The sequence below is a fragment of the Maniola jurtina genome, chromosome 21 (assembly GCF_905333055.1).
Source record: "Maniola jurtina chromosome 21, ilManJurt1.1, whole genome shotgun sequence".
Classification (NCBI taxonomy): domain Eukaryota; kingdom Metazoa; phylum Arthropoda; class Insecta; order Lepidoptera; family Nymphalidae; genus Maniola; species Maniola jurtina.
In genome coordinates this window covers 11,766,140-11,781,777 of record NC_060049.1, presented here as the reverse complement: position 1 = coordinate 11,781,777, position 15,638 = coordinate 11,766,140, and the positions used below count along the sequence as shown (strand labels likewise).

The 15,638-nt window shown below is 38.2% G+C and overlaps 1 protein-coding gene across 1 annotated transcript; it reads left to right on the top strand.

Moving 5' to 3' along the window:
• Positions 1 to 9,350: 9,350 nt before the first annotated feature.
• LOC123876173 lies at positions 9,351 to 11,788 on the top strand. The gene is made up of 3 exons (XM_045922337.1): positions 9,351 to 9,503; positions 10,369 to 10,494; positions 11,699 to 11,788. The coding sequence occupies exons 1-3, from the start codon at positions 9,402 to 9,404 to the stop codon at positions 11,786 to 11,788; spliced, it is 318 nt and encodes a 105-aa protein (XP_045778293.1). The 5' UTR covers positions 9,351 to 9,401.
• Positions 11,789 to 15,638: the final 3,850 nt, after the last annotated feature.

Here is a 15,638-nt window from a genome sequence, read left to right as displayed (position 1 = left end):
GTGACAACAAAGGCCGATTGTGCTTCTTTGTCGCTCGTTCCGCGCTCTCGCTTGCACTTCAAGCCTTACATGGAACGCCTCAGAGCGAGGTAACGCCGCATGAGTCATGTTTTTTCGTGCGTGCAGCCGGCTCTATCGAATTATAAGACGTTGTCACGTCAAAAATATACATGGTGAAAATCGATCGCTCTTCTACCAGTGTGTCTTATTTTCTTTGGATTAGCAACTATTTAATACTCATAATATTACTTTATCGTTCATTAATCAACAATTAGTCTTCCCCCGGACTATTGTTATGTCCAGCAATCCAGTTAGTCCAATTATTGTATTTTGCATTTTTTTCGGAACCCATGAACACTAGTGACATAAACCGCAATTTTGGGAACCCCTAAAAGATACCCCTTTTAACCCCCGTACCCAAAAAGAGGGGTGTTATAAGTTTGACGTGTGTATCTGTGTATCTGACTGTGGCATCGTAGCTCCTAAACTAATGAACAGATTTAATTTAGTTTTCTTGTTTGAAAGGTGGCTTGATCGAGAGTGTTCTTAGCTTATAATCCAAGAAAATCGGTTCAGCCGTTTGAAAGTTATCAGCTCTTTTCTAGTTACTGTAACCTTCACGTCTTGTGGGGGGTGTTATAAATTTTCAATTTACAATTGTTTATTATTTATTCAGATACAAATAAGCTTTTGATTACAATCTCCCCTGATGGGTAGGTAAGTGATGATGCAGTCTAAGTGGAAGCCGGCTAACCTGAAAGGGGTATGACAGTTTTGATTAAACCCTTACCCCTTTGGTTTCTACACGGCATCGTAACGGGACGCTATATCGCTTGGCGACATGGCTTTGCCAGTAGAGTTGTAACTAGCCACGGCCAAAGCCTCCCGCCAGACCTATATCCAACTGAGAATTTTCATCCACATCTCCATTCTTCTCTTATCATCTAATATTAAAATTATTTTCTTCAAAGTTAAAAATCAATAATGAGAGGGCCTTTCGCGGTGAAAATGGTTTCACAATTCACGATTTTACAAAAACAAAAAAAGGGTTTCGTCTATCTTTCGCCTCAAGTCTGAGTTGAGAACATTTTTAAGATTTTCAAATGATGTACATTTTCGTGCCAAGATGTGCAGTGAACGAAGGATTTGCTTATCTAGCGCCTTGCTGGCTTATCAAAATGGAAAGTAATGCAGTTTCTGAAGGTATTTTATGTGACGCGATGGAGGTAAGAAGAACGAATTTGAAAATAACGAGAGAATTCCGATTTTTATGCTTTTAATACCTAGGCTCTATCTGTGATTTACCTTAGAGGAACCAGAGTAATCGACAGAGCTCAAGGGGTTGTGAGCAATACGTAGGGTACACAGCTTAAAGCCATTTCTTCATGGCTTTAACATGTTTTCTCATCCCAAAGTCATCAGTGCTTGAAGAACAAAGTCTCCGAACAGTGCGTGTTGATGATGATTGATGACATATGGATCCGAGGCGTGGTCGCTAACTATATGGGGTGTCTACAAAGTTCCATTGAGTTTGATTGGTTGATATTCAAATGAGAACCAAACTACGTATGTATAGAGAGCACTACGGAGAGTGCTAGAGAACTACGCTTAACAAATAATAGCCCCTAAGTTACACAAAATGCATCCCTGAGCGTATTTCTCAAAATTAATATTCAGATCTTGCAGAGAACAACATTGTTAAAATTATGCACTTTACTACTAAGAATAGTTCTGTGAAACTTTGCGTACTTAAGTGTTATTATTATCCTTAATGACTTCTTACAAAAGAACCTTTTAATGGCAGCTTTTTTAGTCTTAAAGTTGAAGAGTTGAAGAAAAACTGGCGTAGGGTTCTCCATGATATTTTTCTAACCTTAAAAGCACTCACAGGCAATAAATATAATGTGAACTCTACCTACCTGCCCATGATTCTAGGACTCTAGGCAAGTACCCTACAGGTTTTCTCGACAGACTCCACAGACGGACAGACAGATAGACAGACAACAAAGTGATCCTATAAGGGTTTTGTTTTTCCTTTTGAGGTAAGGAACCCTAAAAAAATACGCTTCTAAACATCGGCCTTAAAAGACATCCACATATTATATCACAAAATACTCGCGTTGCGTTATTAAAAAAGTTTACTCGACTTGTCCCAAATATGTCTTGCCGTGTAGTACTCGAAATTATAATAAAGCAAAAGCATACTCCGTAGAGGAAAATATGTTAAGATTCTCCGATGATATTGTGCAATGCCGTGCCAAGAACGCTCCTAGACCAAGAGCCCATGGCTGATTTAGGGAAAAAAACGTCAACTTCTAAAAAGTTAGTGAATTGCATTTTTGTTCTGTTGTCTGTGGAGTGTGGAGACCGTAAGGCTATGGAGTCTTAGTGCTAAAAAAATTATGAGATATTTCACCTCAATTGATTGCCTCATAATAGTGACTCTCAACTCAATGAAGTGATAGAAGGGCTGACTCATTTTTTGCACAAAGAATCAACCTGGCTGTCCAGCGCGGGAATGCAGCCAGTATCTTTGGCACCATCTCAGATATGAAGAGATTCATAGAACAATCTGAGTTACCGGTGTGGCGCAACGGGTTGCGAAGCTGAAATAGCAATGGCCGAAAATCCGATAGACTTTAGAGTCCCAAGGGGCTGGAATGGCCATCTCACACTGGAAATCACAGCGTTAGATCATATTGTTACTAGGTGGACCGATATCACACGAGTAGCAGGGAGCCACTGGATTCAGGCAGCACATGACCGTGGCGTATGGAAGTCCCTACCAGAAACCTATACCGAGCAGTGTGGACGTGTATCGGTTGACGACAGCTACCATCGAAGTTTTGACGAGATGCTTGACGCCCAAGCGTGGCGTTCAAGCACCTCGTTAAAACTTTCCACTTGCTCTCGGACCAGCATTGCTCTGAATAGAGGCTCTACCCAACTTTGCGCTTTTCCCTATCGACTTGTTGTAAAATAAGTATGCAATTCTGTAGGCGTATCGGAATATCTTCAGGAAACAGGAGTGGCTGCAGCGGCTCTTACGTTGTGTATTTTATAGGCTTTAGATACTCCATGCTGTTGGGTCTGAGTGACTCTACAGCTCTAAAGGCTCTCTGGCTTTAGTGTTACTTTTCAAGTTTGTGCAACTGCAACTTCTCTGGTGCAGTGGTAAGCGTTGTGGTCTTATAAGTAGAAAGTCCCGAAAAATAACTTTCAAACGGCTGAACCGTAGCTAAGAACACTCTCGATCAAGCCAGATTTCAAACAAAAAAAACTAAATTAAAATCGGTTCATCAGTTTAGGAGCTACGATGCCACAGACAGATACACAGATACACACGTCAAAACTTATAACACCCCTCTTTTTGGGTCGGGGGTTAAAAAAAAGAAACTGTAAGCGTTGTTTAGAATCAAGAACATCTTTCTTAGAGAGACTCTTTAAAAAGTAGATTTTTCTTATCTGGGAAATAAATGGGGCAATCTGCGAAAAGGGATCCTTTTTTTCAATATTCAATTAATTTGACGACAACGCCTTGATATTTGAATATAATCCCCCCGGAGACTTGTCTTGATTAAAATCCTCCTTTCACTCGGGATTTAATTAATACCATTTTTTAGGGTTCCGTAGCCGAACAGTGGCCATGGGACCCTATTTCTAAGCCTTCGCTGTTCGTCCGTCTGTCAGTCAGGAATTATGTTGTAAACCATAATAGGTAGAGAGGGAAAATTTTCACAAATGTAACTTTTTAATCAAAATCAAAATCATTGATTCAAGATAGGTAATATATTACACCATTTGTTTGTCCGATTTTTTTTAGTTTTGAAAGTTATAATATAGTGGTGATAATTAATTACGTATTCCGACGAATTGAGAATCTCCTCCTTTTTGAAGTCGATTAAAAAATCATTAGAAGCTCGAATGTATAGGCGAAATTGAAACAATTTAATGAGTAAAATTATGTCGCAATGTAATGACGAGGTATTACGACTAAAAACCAATTTCAAAACATTTTAGTGAACGTTCTGGGAAATGATAGTAAATGGCAAATGGCTATTTATTTTGCTCAACGGGTACACGGTTCCAAATAATATTATGATTTCAATTTTCCAGTATAAATTATTATACAAATTACATAACTTTGTTGTGACGTTATTTCATAATATACAATGTAGGTATATTAAAACTAGTTATTAAAATTCTGTGATAGCCTAGAGGTTAAAACGTCCGGCTCTTAATCGGAAGTCGGGGTTTCGATCCCGGGCACGCACCTCTAACTTTTCAGTTAAATATCACCTGCTTTAACGGTGAAGGAAAACATCGTGAGGAAACCTGCATGCCTGAGAGTTCTCCATGTTCTCAAAGGTGTGTGAAGTCTGCCAATCCGCATTGGACCAGCGTGGCAGACTATGGCCTAAGCTCTTCTCACTCTGAGAAGAGACCCGTGCTCAGTAGTGGGCCGGCAATGGGTTTATCATGATTAAATCAGTAGTCGAATAGCTGACTGACTGACTGATTGATTGATCAATCAACGCACAGCTCAAACTGTTGAACGGATCGGGCTGAAAGGCATGCAGATAGTTATTTTTGCATGAAAATTAAACTCCTAAGGGGATAAAATAGGGGTTTGAAATTTGTACAGTAAACGCGGACAAAGACGCGGTCATAAGCTAATTTTACATAATTTAAAACTCATCCATACGTAAAATTATAATAAACCTCTATCAAAAATATTAAATTTAAACGTTGCAATATTGTAATCTCCGTACAGATTTTTATCAATGAAATTATACTTCGAAATGTTGTTTTATTATTCTACAAATATTTTATCGAAAAGGACGTGCGCAATGTATAGACAGTTTAAATTTATTGCTTGTTTGTTCTGCATTATTCAACCGATTGCTTCAGAACTGGATCACGGTAAGTACGAGAAATGCTGAAGAAGTGTTTGAAGAAGTTAGCATTTTGAATCGTTACTAGTGCTTGCCTGGATGTTATATTGTTAAAGCAAATACTTTGCGCACGAAATCTTCTCTCTTATAACAAAAACCGGCCAAGTGCGAGTCGGACTCGCAAACGAATGGTTCCGTACAGCTTTCATATCATTTACAGATTCTAACGAATAACGATCTAATTGAAATCTATAAAGTGCACTTACTTTGCTTAGACTTAAGTTTCAGTTAAAACGAGACAGATTTATGCCAGCGGTACAACTCTGTCTTGTTTTAACAGTGTCTTAAGTCTGAGCAAAGTCTAAGTGCACTCTATAGATATCCTCCTCGCCTTATTTAGCAACATCGATTTTAATTTTATATTCACCACGCATTTCCTCGCGTTTACATAGTTACTTTGTGCAGAATAGGTAAACGTTTTCCCGAAGGATTGATCCGGAATGTAATGAAATCGTTTCTGTTAGTAACTTCTTTTTCGTTTTTTAAACGTATTTTTCATTGCTGAGGGTCGTGATCCCTTTTTTTAATCACATAATGGTAGGAGTTTTTTTTAGATAATAATGAGGTGGGTTTCTAGATCTTTCCGCATACAACTCGACTAAGGGAACGAAATTTCGACTTTCGGGGTTCATAGTTAAGTAAATATGTATAAGATTTTATTAATAATAGCTGGGACCGAGACCTTAAAGAGCTCTCTGAGGCGCAGAGCGAACGAAAAGGCCAAATTCAGTCACCCATCCAGGTACCGACTTGGGTCAAGTTTGTTTAACAATCGCAATCGATTGATAAATTATTGCTCTCACAATTATTAGGCAACATGTCCCCTCCTTCTACCGCTCTGTTGAAGTCCCATTAAAAAAGTTCAGCCGCGCCGAACGAAAACATTTTTTTTTCATCAGAAAAAGGCTTATTTAGTTATGTTACTTGCACAATACCAAAATAGTTAGATACTTATAATTTCTAAGCCATATAGATACTTACAAGTGTAAATTAAAAATTTATAACACCCCCGACAAGTGAAGGTTACAGTAACTAGAAAAGACCTGATAACTTTAAAACGGCTGAACCGATTTTCTTGGATTATAGCTAAGAACACTCTCAATCAAGCCACTTTTCAAACAAAAAAAATTAAATTAAAATCGATTCATCAGTTTAGGAGCTACGAAGCCACAGACAGATACACAGATACACACGTCAAACTTATAACACCCCTCTTTTTGGGTCGGGGGTTAAAAATCGACATACGGTCTACTTTCAAAACACAATTTGTCGTGTTCGCCATCTCGTAAGATCATGCGAAGTGCAAACTGATCACGTATTCACCACTACTGAACATAATCCATAAATCACATCACTCACAAAGCGGAAAATAGAGAAAGGAATGCTACATCAAAACTTGAGGGTTATTCCATCAAACGCTGGGCTCGTCTACGAGTTCGCCATCGAACCAGGTTAACATTTAAACATACTGAGGTTGTTCAGCCAGAATTTACGATCCCGGGGCTATATTCTGTGCTAGTTTTCAACGATAGAAATAAAATGAAAAAATTGCTTAGGTTAGACATTCATTCTGATTCATTCATCCTTGCAGTAATATTCAAACTTAATAAGTCACGCAAAAAATGTAGACAAGGTTAAAGTTATTGATATTTGTTTTTGGAACGTTTCTAAATAAATTCTTTGAGTGTGACTGGCGCAAATGAGAACTAAACCAAAGGTATGTTTATTTTTTAATGAAGAGCCCTGGGGAGCACGCTAAGGAAACTTGAAATCTTGGCGCTCCTAAAATTTTCATATAGGTACCTATCGTGAAAATATAAATAAATGAGGCGAATAGTTGGTCGGAACACTGACATACTTATAGTCTTGGTTTGCAAATTTACAAACCAATTTTATATGGGCTTAGTAACTTTGTCTAACTTTTATTTTATTGCTGAATCAGCGTTGAGGGTAAAGCTGTGCGCATAGAGAATAGTGGCATACTCTCAAAACTCGATCCAAATTCAGACGTCCGAAATGTACCGTCGATTTAAATTTATTCTTTACTTGTTCTGAATTATTCACCCGATTGCATCGCTACAGGCGGGGATCTCGCACAGACAAGTTTAAACAAGTTAGCATTTTGCGAGTTCCGTATATGTTTCGTTTCATTGTATCGTTCATATTTCATTTTCGGGTAACATTCATGTTTACATTTTTGCGGTGAAAATCGGGATTTTGTTTTTAAAAAGGGTTTTTAGGGTTCTGTACCTCAAAAGGAAAACTTATAGAACCACTTTGCTGTCTGTCTGCCTGTCTGTCTGTTCGTCCGTCGTGTCTGTCAAGAAAACCTGTAGAATACTTCCCGTTGACCTAGAATCACGAAATTTGGCAGGTGGGTAGGTCTAATAACACAAGTAAAAAAATAAATCCGAAAACCGTGAATCTGTGGTTTCATAACAAAAAAATAGTTAAAATGTGTTTCAATTTTCAAAGTAAGATGACTATACTAAGTGGGATATCATATGAAAGGGCTTCACCTGCACATTCTAAACAAGTTTTTATTTATTTTTATGCATAATAATTTATCGTGCAAAATGTCGGAAAAATACCCGAGTACGGAACCCTCGGTGCGTGAATCTGACTCGCACTTGGCCGGTTTTTCAAGATCCTGCAAGATGCGCATGTAGGTACAACGCGAGGTAAGACCGGTGTACACTTCACGCACGGACAGACGACATCAAACGAAGCCTCTAGATTGAGGCGGTGCAAGACCGTGCGTAAAAGTCCCTACAAGAGACCTATGTCCAGCAGTGGACGTCTAACGGTTGATAATGATGATGATGATGATGAGTACCATAGAGCTATAATTTACACGAGAGTAGGTACTAGGTACCAATAAAAAATTTGAGAAATTCGAAATTCGAATTCGTCAAAGCAATGAAATCACCGTTCCTTTGACGAATTCGAATTTCGTGCTGCTCGGTTTGATCGTAGCTTGTCCATTGTACACTAAACATGAAAATGAAATCGTAATTTTACTTGTACGTGTAATTTATGGCGTCAAAGACTGTTCTCACAGAAAGGTAGAAGGCCCACTCAATACAACACGCGATTGCAGGCGTGCCACTGCATTATTTGACTTATTTGCGTAGCGTTGCAATAAATAGTACCTACTCACCAACACCATCCATACTAATATTATAAATACGCAAGTGTGTCTGTCTGCCAGCTTTTGACGACCTATTTTTGACCAAATTTGGCACAGAGATAGCTTGAAAACTTTTGTCACCCTCTGGTGCCCTCCACCTTGCCCTGCACGACAAGACGCTCGATGGAGTTACTTTTACGCCGGCAGATGGGACAAAAGAATTTTAATATGTGACTCTGTACTAACGACGAAAACCGTTGTTTAATGCCGAGCTCTTGGAGTATAGAGACGAAATTCGGTCCGTCATTTATGTGATACGCCTTTTATATCACGTTCTGCAACATCTATATTCTGTGGAACTCATATTGAAGAGGTGTCAAATATAGCGTCCCAAATTGCGAATCACTCGTATATAGGTTCGATTTGAAATTCGAAACAATAGTAACATCGGACCCGAAAAGGGACATAGGGTACGAAATGTGGTCATAAATTCAATATGACGGGTCCTACAAAATGGTAGCCATAATTTTCCCTTCCTCCCTTGACAACCCTTGAACTCCTAATAAATAGACCTGAAAGAAGGACGTGATACACTTTTGATGTCTTGCATTTACCTGTTATAATACTAGCTGAGTCCCGCGACATCGTTCGTTGGATATAGGTTTATTTAAAACTCACGTAGAAACTCTTTGATTTTTCGGGATAAAAAGTATCCAGGGTATAATCTATTTCCATTCTCAGCCAAATTCATAAATTTCAAATCCCTATTTTACCCCCTTAGGGGTCGAATTTTCAAAAATCCTTTCATAGCGGATGTCTACGTGATCCTATAAAGCTATCTATCTGCATGACGAATTTCAGCCCGAACCATCCAGTATTTTGAGCTGTGCGTTGTTTTTTGAGCAGCTTTTCCTTTAATATATTTAGCTTAGTTTCAGACTTTAATTTCCTATTTAGGAATTAAGGATGTGGAGTTCGATCCCAGGCACGTACCTCTAACTTTTCAGAGCTAAGTATGTGCAGTTTAAGCAACCAAATCTTCATTGAGTTGACAGTGAAGGAAAACATCGTGAGGAAACCTGCATGCCTGAGACTTCTCCATAATGTTCTCAAAAGTGCATAACGTCTGCCAATCCGCACTTAGCCAGCATAGTGGCCTATAGCCTGCTCATTGTGAGAGTAGATCAGTGGTCAGTAGTGAAACGGGGATGGGTTGTGATGATAATGATGACGATTTAACGTCTACTTATTCTCTTTCAGAGAACCCAGTAGTCCAAGTGGTCCACAAGACACTTAAAGCCACCGCCCGCTCCTGCATGGCCCACGTTAACGCGACAGAGACTGATCTGGAGTTCCTTCGGAAAGATCCACCTTTTCCTGAGAAGTCTGCCTGCATCATCACCTGTTTGCTGGAAAAGGTAATATGCGACGAAGAATCACCATCTTGGTAACTGCAGTAGTCTTATAAGTTGGAGTTTAATTTTTTTTTTTTTTTTTTCCTTACCATAAAGCTCCATTATATAATGGTAGCTTTATTCCTACTACGATCTAGCCTATGGGCTAATAAGTAATTTTATTCTAGCTTAAACTTCTACTTATGAATAACTAGCCGATGTCCGCGACTTCGCCCGCGTGGATTTAGGTTTTTCGAAATCCCGTGGGAACTCTTGGATTTTTCGGGATAAAAAGTAGCCTATGTGCTAATCCAGGATATTATCTATCTCCATTCAAAATTTCAGCCAAATCCGTCCAGTGGTTTTTGCGTGAATGAGTAACAAACATACACACACACACACACACACACACATACAAACTTTCGCCTTTATAATATTAGTGTGATTTCTAAATCTAATTTCAGTCCAATAACTGTCCTTAGTTTATTCTAATATGCTTACGGTCCACTATGTTATTGCGACCTTAAAGGAGTTTAATTAAGACTGATTTGAGAATTTATTATTTTTAGGGTTCCGTACCCAAATAGTAAAAACGAAGCCCTATTAATATCACTCTGCTGTTTGCCTGTCTGTCCGTTTATCTGTCCGCGTGTCACAGGTCTCTAGCTCATACTCCTAAAACATAATGTTCATAATTATGCACGGAACCTTAACCCGTTTTTCCATTACTTGTGCTGTAAGATCTACCTACCTGCCTTTCATGATTCATCGGGAAGTACCCTATAGGTTTTCTTGACAGACACGACAGACCGATAGACAGACAGACAGACATCGAAGTGATCTAAAATTATGACGATTGTCTTGTTCATTGTCTTGTCATTGTTCACAGATTGGCATCGTGGAAGACGGCAACTACTCCAAGATGGGCTTCATGACGATCGTCAGCCCGCTCGTGTTCCGCAACAGGAAGAAACTTGAGCACATGAACTCTGTCTCAGAAAATTGCGATAAGGAGGTAAAGTTGTCGTACCTATTCCTAGATCAGTTTTACGCTTAATTGGAGGGGAAAGGGGAGTATTCGTCATGATTAGCATGCTCATATTCTTTTTTTTAAATCGGCCAAGTGCAAGTCGGATTCGCGCACTGAGGGTTCCGTGCTCGGGTATTTTTTCCAACATTTTGCACGATAAATCAAAAACTATTGTACATAAAAATAAATAAAAATCTGTTTTAGAATGTCCAGGTAAAGCCCTTTCATATGATACCCCACTTGGTATAGTTATCTTACTTTGAAAATTGAATCACATTTTAATTTTTTTTGATTATGTGACCACAAACTCGCGGTTTTCTGATTTATTTCTGTACTTGTGCTATAATACCTACGGACGGACGGACGGACAGACAGACAGACAGACAGACAACAAAGTGATCCTATAAGGGTTCCGTTTTTCCTTTTGAGGTACGGAACCCTAAAATCAATCCCCTTTCCTCTCCAACTAAGCATAAATCTTGTTCTAGGAATAGATACGACAATAATGCAACGGACGGGGTTTGAACCGCTGACTTTTTCGATTTCAGTCATTGAGCTATTGAGGCTGTACTTATCTTGGCGTCATCGTACCAAAGCTCGGAGATACCCCATCAGAGGACTTTTATCGATGCGTTTTTTCAGAAAATAGGTACTTAGGTACTTACGTCCAATTTGATCAGAATTATGTTCAATTCTATGGAGGTTCCTTTTACTACCGGGCTATTCAAGTCAAAGGGATGCATTGAAGATCTTTAATAACTTCTTAACCTAGTTTGAATATAAATTAAAATCGGTCAAGTGCAAGCAGACACAGAGGGTTCCGTACTATGGTACAAGATTAGGTACTTTTTAATGTTTTATTTATTTATTTAACCAGTGTTTCCCTGGTGGCCAGTTTGAAATTCTCATTATACTATTTCGTTGTTGTAGCGGCAATAGAAATACACGCTCTGTGGAAATTTCAACTCTCTACCTATTACGGTACCTGAGATATAGTCCGCTGACAGACAGACATACAAACAGGAGAGACGGACGGACAGCAAGGGCTTCGTAATATTGTTCCGTTGGCACCCTTCTCTTACGGAATCCTAAAACCGCAACAAGAAATTTAGAAGTGCCCGGGTACCAATTCGCTTGCGAATATAGTATTTATCTTCATTTTCCTTTTTTAATTTAAATATCTTTTCAGATAAACCGAAGAGGGTCTGCTTGTCAACTCGGGAACGAAATAACGATTTGCATTTTTAAATACGCCCCCGAACTGCACTTCAAGAGTTGAAGGAATTTAAAATGGCAATAAAAATTTTCCTGTGCAAATATTTGGTTTTATTTCAGTGAGATATTTTCAAACATAAACTCCGTTTAAGGTCCACCTGGGGATCTTAGAGAGTCTAGATAAAGTCAAATATTATTCCGAGCTTGAGAACGGCGGTAGAAAATGAATAATTTTTCATTTTAACGTACCAACTGAGTATTTTATTTGTCACGGTAGGACAATTTTTCATTTTAAATTGTTGATGAATTTTGAACACTTTTCCGGGTGCTTAGTATGAGATTTTACATCTCACAAACGTTGAACGAATTCGAGCCTCGAAACACAATAATGTGGTAAAGAGTAGAATATACGTGAATTTTCTTTAGTTAAAGAATTGAAATTAATGGTTTTAATTTCGCTTGTGCTGACTTTAGATGGATTTATTATCTAAACTAATTATATTGGACTTTTGTATGACACGAATACAAATTCGACTAAAACTTGATAAACATACTCGATCACATAACATGCAGTGCATTTTCGCGAATTTGATTTTCCTACAAGGTATGCAAAGACTTCAAAGTTTTTAAAAGCTCGAATTCTATTAACATTGATGAGTTGTAGAATCTTATGCTAAGGCTACTTACTGATTGTACTAGGCTTCTGAATGTTAATTTGCAAAATTTCGAACAATAAATCCACTCAGACGAATATAATATGATATGGACGGTATACGATACGGAACCCTAAATATAATAGTTTGTTGTGGGCTCTTCTCAAACTTGGGCGCGTTTGGAACCCTCGTAGCTTTAGTTTTAAGTTACGTAATTAATTATCACCACTATATCGTACAAAAACAATTTTGACCATCAAAAGGAGTACAATTGTACCTACTTTGAATAAAATATGATTTTGACTTTGACTGAATAATCTTTCAATATGATCTTTAAGGCCCTAAAGTTATGTATAATTCAAGATTGTTGAAGCACTTTGCAATTTATGTCACTCAAAATGTGAGACTAAAAAAAAAAATTGGATCCAATAAGTTTTGAAGTATAACTTGATTGATGACTGAAGGAAACTTTGCGTCATTAATAATAACTTGATCGGAATTTTTCACAGCGGACAACACAAGGAATTTTTCATTCAAGTTGAAGTTTTTATGAATCCGCGTGAAAAGTGGGCGTTTCTTTTATTTTACCCTTGCTTTGAGACGTTGAGAGGCCTTCGAGCTAAACCAGCCTTTACCAGTTAAAATAAATTAATATGCATAATGTTAAAGGTTTCATTGAACTTTATTTATATTTTAGTACTAGACGATGCCTGCGACTTCGTCCACGTGGATTTAGATAAAATTGCGTGGAAACTTTTGGTTTTCGTGGATTAAAAACTGTATAATATATCTTTCGCTGGGATGCAAACTGTCTCTGTGTCATAATAAAATAAATATATTTTGAAAAATTAAATCGGAGGAAGCGTCAATAGCAGTATGGCATATTATTGTAAATTGAACACTTGAAAAGAGCAACCGCCGAGTTTCTTGCTGGTTCTTCTCGGTAGAAACGGCATTTCAAACCTATGGTAGATTATTTTGACGATTCAAAAGCACTTGTAAAAGTTTAACTGAATAAAAATATTTTGAATTTTGAATTATTTTTTTCCGACATAGAGCCTAACACTATTTATCTTCTGCATTTTGCTATTTGTCTATCTACCTCTGTTCGCGTAAGTTCAAGGCAACCCAATAAGGCGCCTCGTTACTACAACAAAATTTTCACTTTTTCCCTAGCGCTCGTAAAGTAAAGCCAACGTTCTTTTACATCCTTTGCCGTAGCTCAAAAATGGTCGCTACCTTTCAAGATTACAACATGCAAATTGTATTCACAAAGAATGTTATATTAATGCAAACTCTCCACGCGACAGTTATAAGTCAGGTGTGACAGGGGTCAGGGTCGGTTCACATTGTTCGATGACAGACGATACGTCAATGAATTAATGAATGAAACGACTTTTACTGTACACCACAGACTGATAAGAGATAACGTGCATTTTCTTTGTCTGGATGGTTAATTAGAACCTTCTTGTGGGCTTCCCGGAGCGTGGCTAGGGATCTCGACTCTCGAGTAACGTTCGCGTTGGTTTACTGCGCTTGTGCAATTCTGGTAGCACGTACGTCGATATTAATTCATCTACCTGTATACAGGGCCAGCAGAAAGGACTGTCGGTGATACTTGATTGTTTAATGGGCTAAGTCCTGTTATAAATTCTACTACCTGTCAGGTTTAATGCCTGAGCTTGACCCGAGCATTTTGATGGAAGCAACAGGCGATCGCTCGTGCGATATTATTATAATAAGCATCCAGTATTAAGCTGTGCATTGTCCGTCAGAATCACTGGCAAAATCGGACAACTACAATGGACACACGTCCTAAGACTGAAGGTTTATTACGGTATATCATACGTGTATTTTAATATACTACAAACAAATAAGAGCATCAAACTTTAATTATCTCAAACATACATGATATGACATAAAATATTAATAAGCTGGCAAAGTGATAGGTACTTCATTTGTATTTTTAACTTGTTGATGCCTGTGAATTCGTTCGCATGAATTTAGGTTTTTATAAATCCTGTGGGAACTCTTTGATTTTCTGCTACAAAAAACGTCTTCCGCGATCTGTGTTTCCTACCAATTATAATCCGGGTATCTTTAAAACAAGAGTGAATAGGCATCTTTCTTCTTGGTAAATCTGAGGCCAAATTATCACTTTCCACTAGATGCGATTGTGGTCAAGCGTGTGCCTACAATGGATAAATAAAATCGGTCAAGTGCGAGTCCAACTCGGGTTCCATACAAGAAATGCTACTTTTAATTTTTTTTGTCACTTTGAAATTCGTATTATTTGTTTTTAGAATGGCATTAGAAATACACATTCTGTGAAAATTTGAACTCTACCTACGGACAGACGTACGCACGGACGGACAGAGAATCTTAATAATAGGGTCCCGTCGGCACCCTTCGGCTATGGAACCCTAAAAAAATCAAAAATAATCGAACAATTCCTGCAAGCCAGGATACTCTACAGGTGCTGATTAAAATGGCACAATAATTAATAATTAGCAATATCAATTGATTCATAAAACAATTGATTAACCACTTCATACTCTTATGGGCGACGTTAATTAATTCGATTCCGGCGAATAATAAAATTAATAATTATCATACATTTTATTTTTATACAGAACTAGAGAATGCCCGCTACTTTGTCCGCGTGGATGTAGATTTTTAAGGATCCCGTAGGAACTGTTTAATTTTCCGGGGTAAAAAGTTGCCTATGTCAATTACAGGGACGCAAGATACCTCGATACCAAATTTCATACAAATCAAATAAGCGGATGGATCTTTAGGTATCCCGTGGGAACTCTTTGATTTTCCGGGATAAAAAGTAGCCTATGTCCATCCCCGGGATATAAGCTTATCTGTGGCAAAATTCGTCAGAATCGGTTAAACTGTTGGGCCGTGAAAAGGTAGCAGACAGACAGACAGACACACTTTCGCATTTATAATATTAGTATAGTATGGATGATGCGGGGCTTTGTAGGTACGCATTGATCCTTTAAAAACCCCATGCGAACTCATTGAATGTTCGGTTCGAAAAGAATAGCGTAGTTTGTTTCCGGGATGACAGCTATCTCTATAACAAATCTCAAAATCGGTTAAGATGGGCCTGAAAAGGTAGCAGACAGACATACATACGTTCGCATATTTGTCTTTTACCACATTATGTGGGTGTGTGCTATGACAACGCATATAAATCGGTTACGATTGGTAAGCAACGCTGACCAAAGGCAGTAACTGGATGGGTGACCA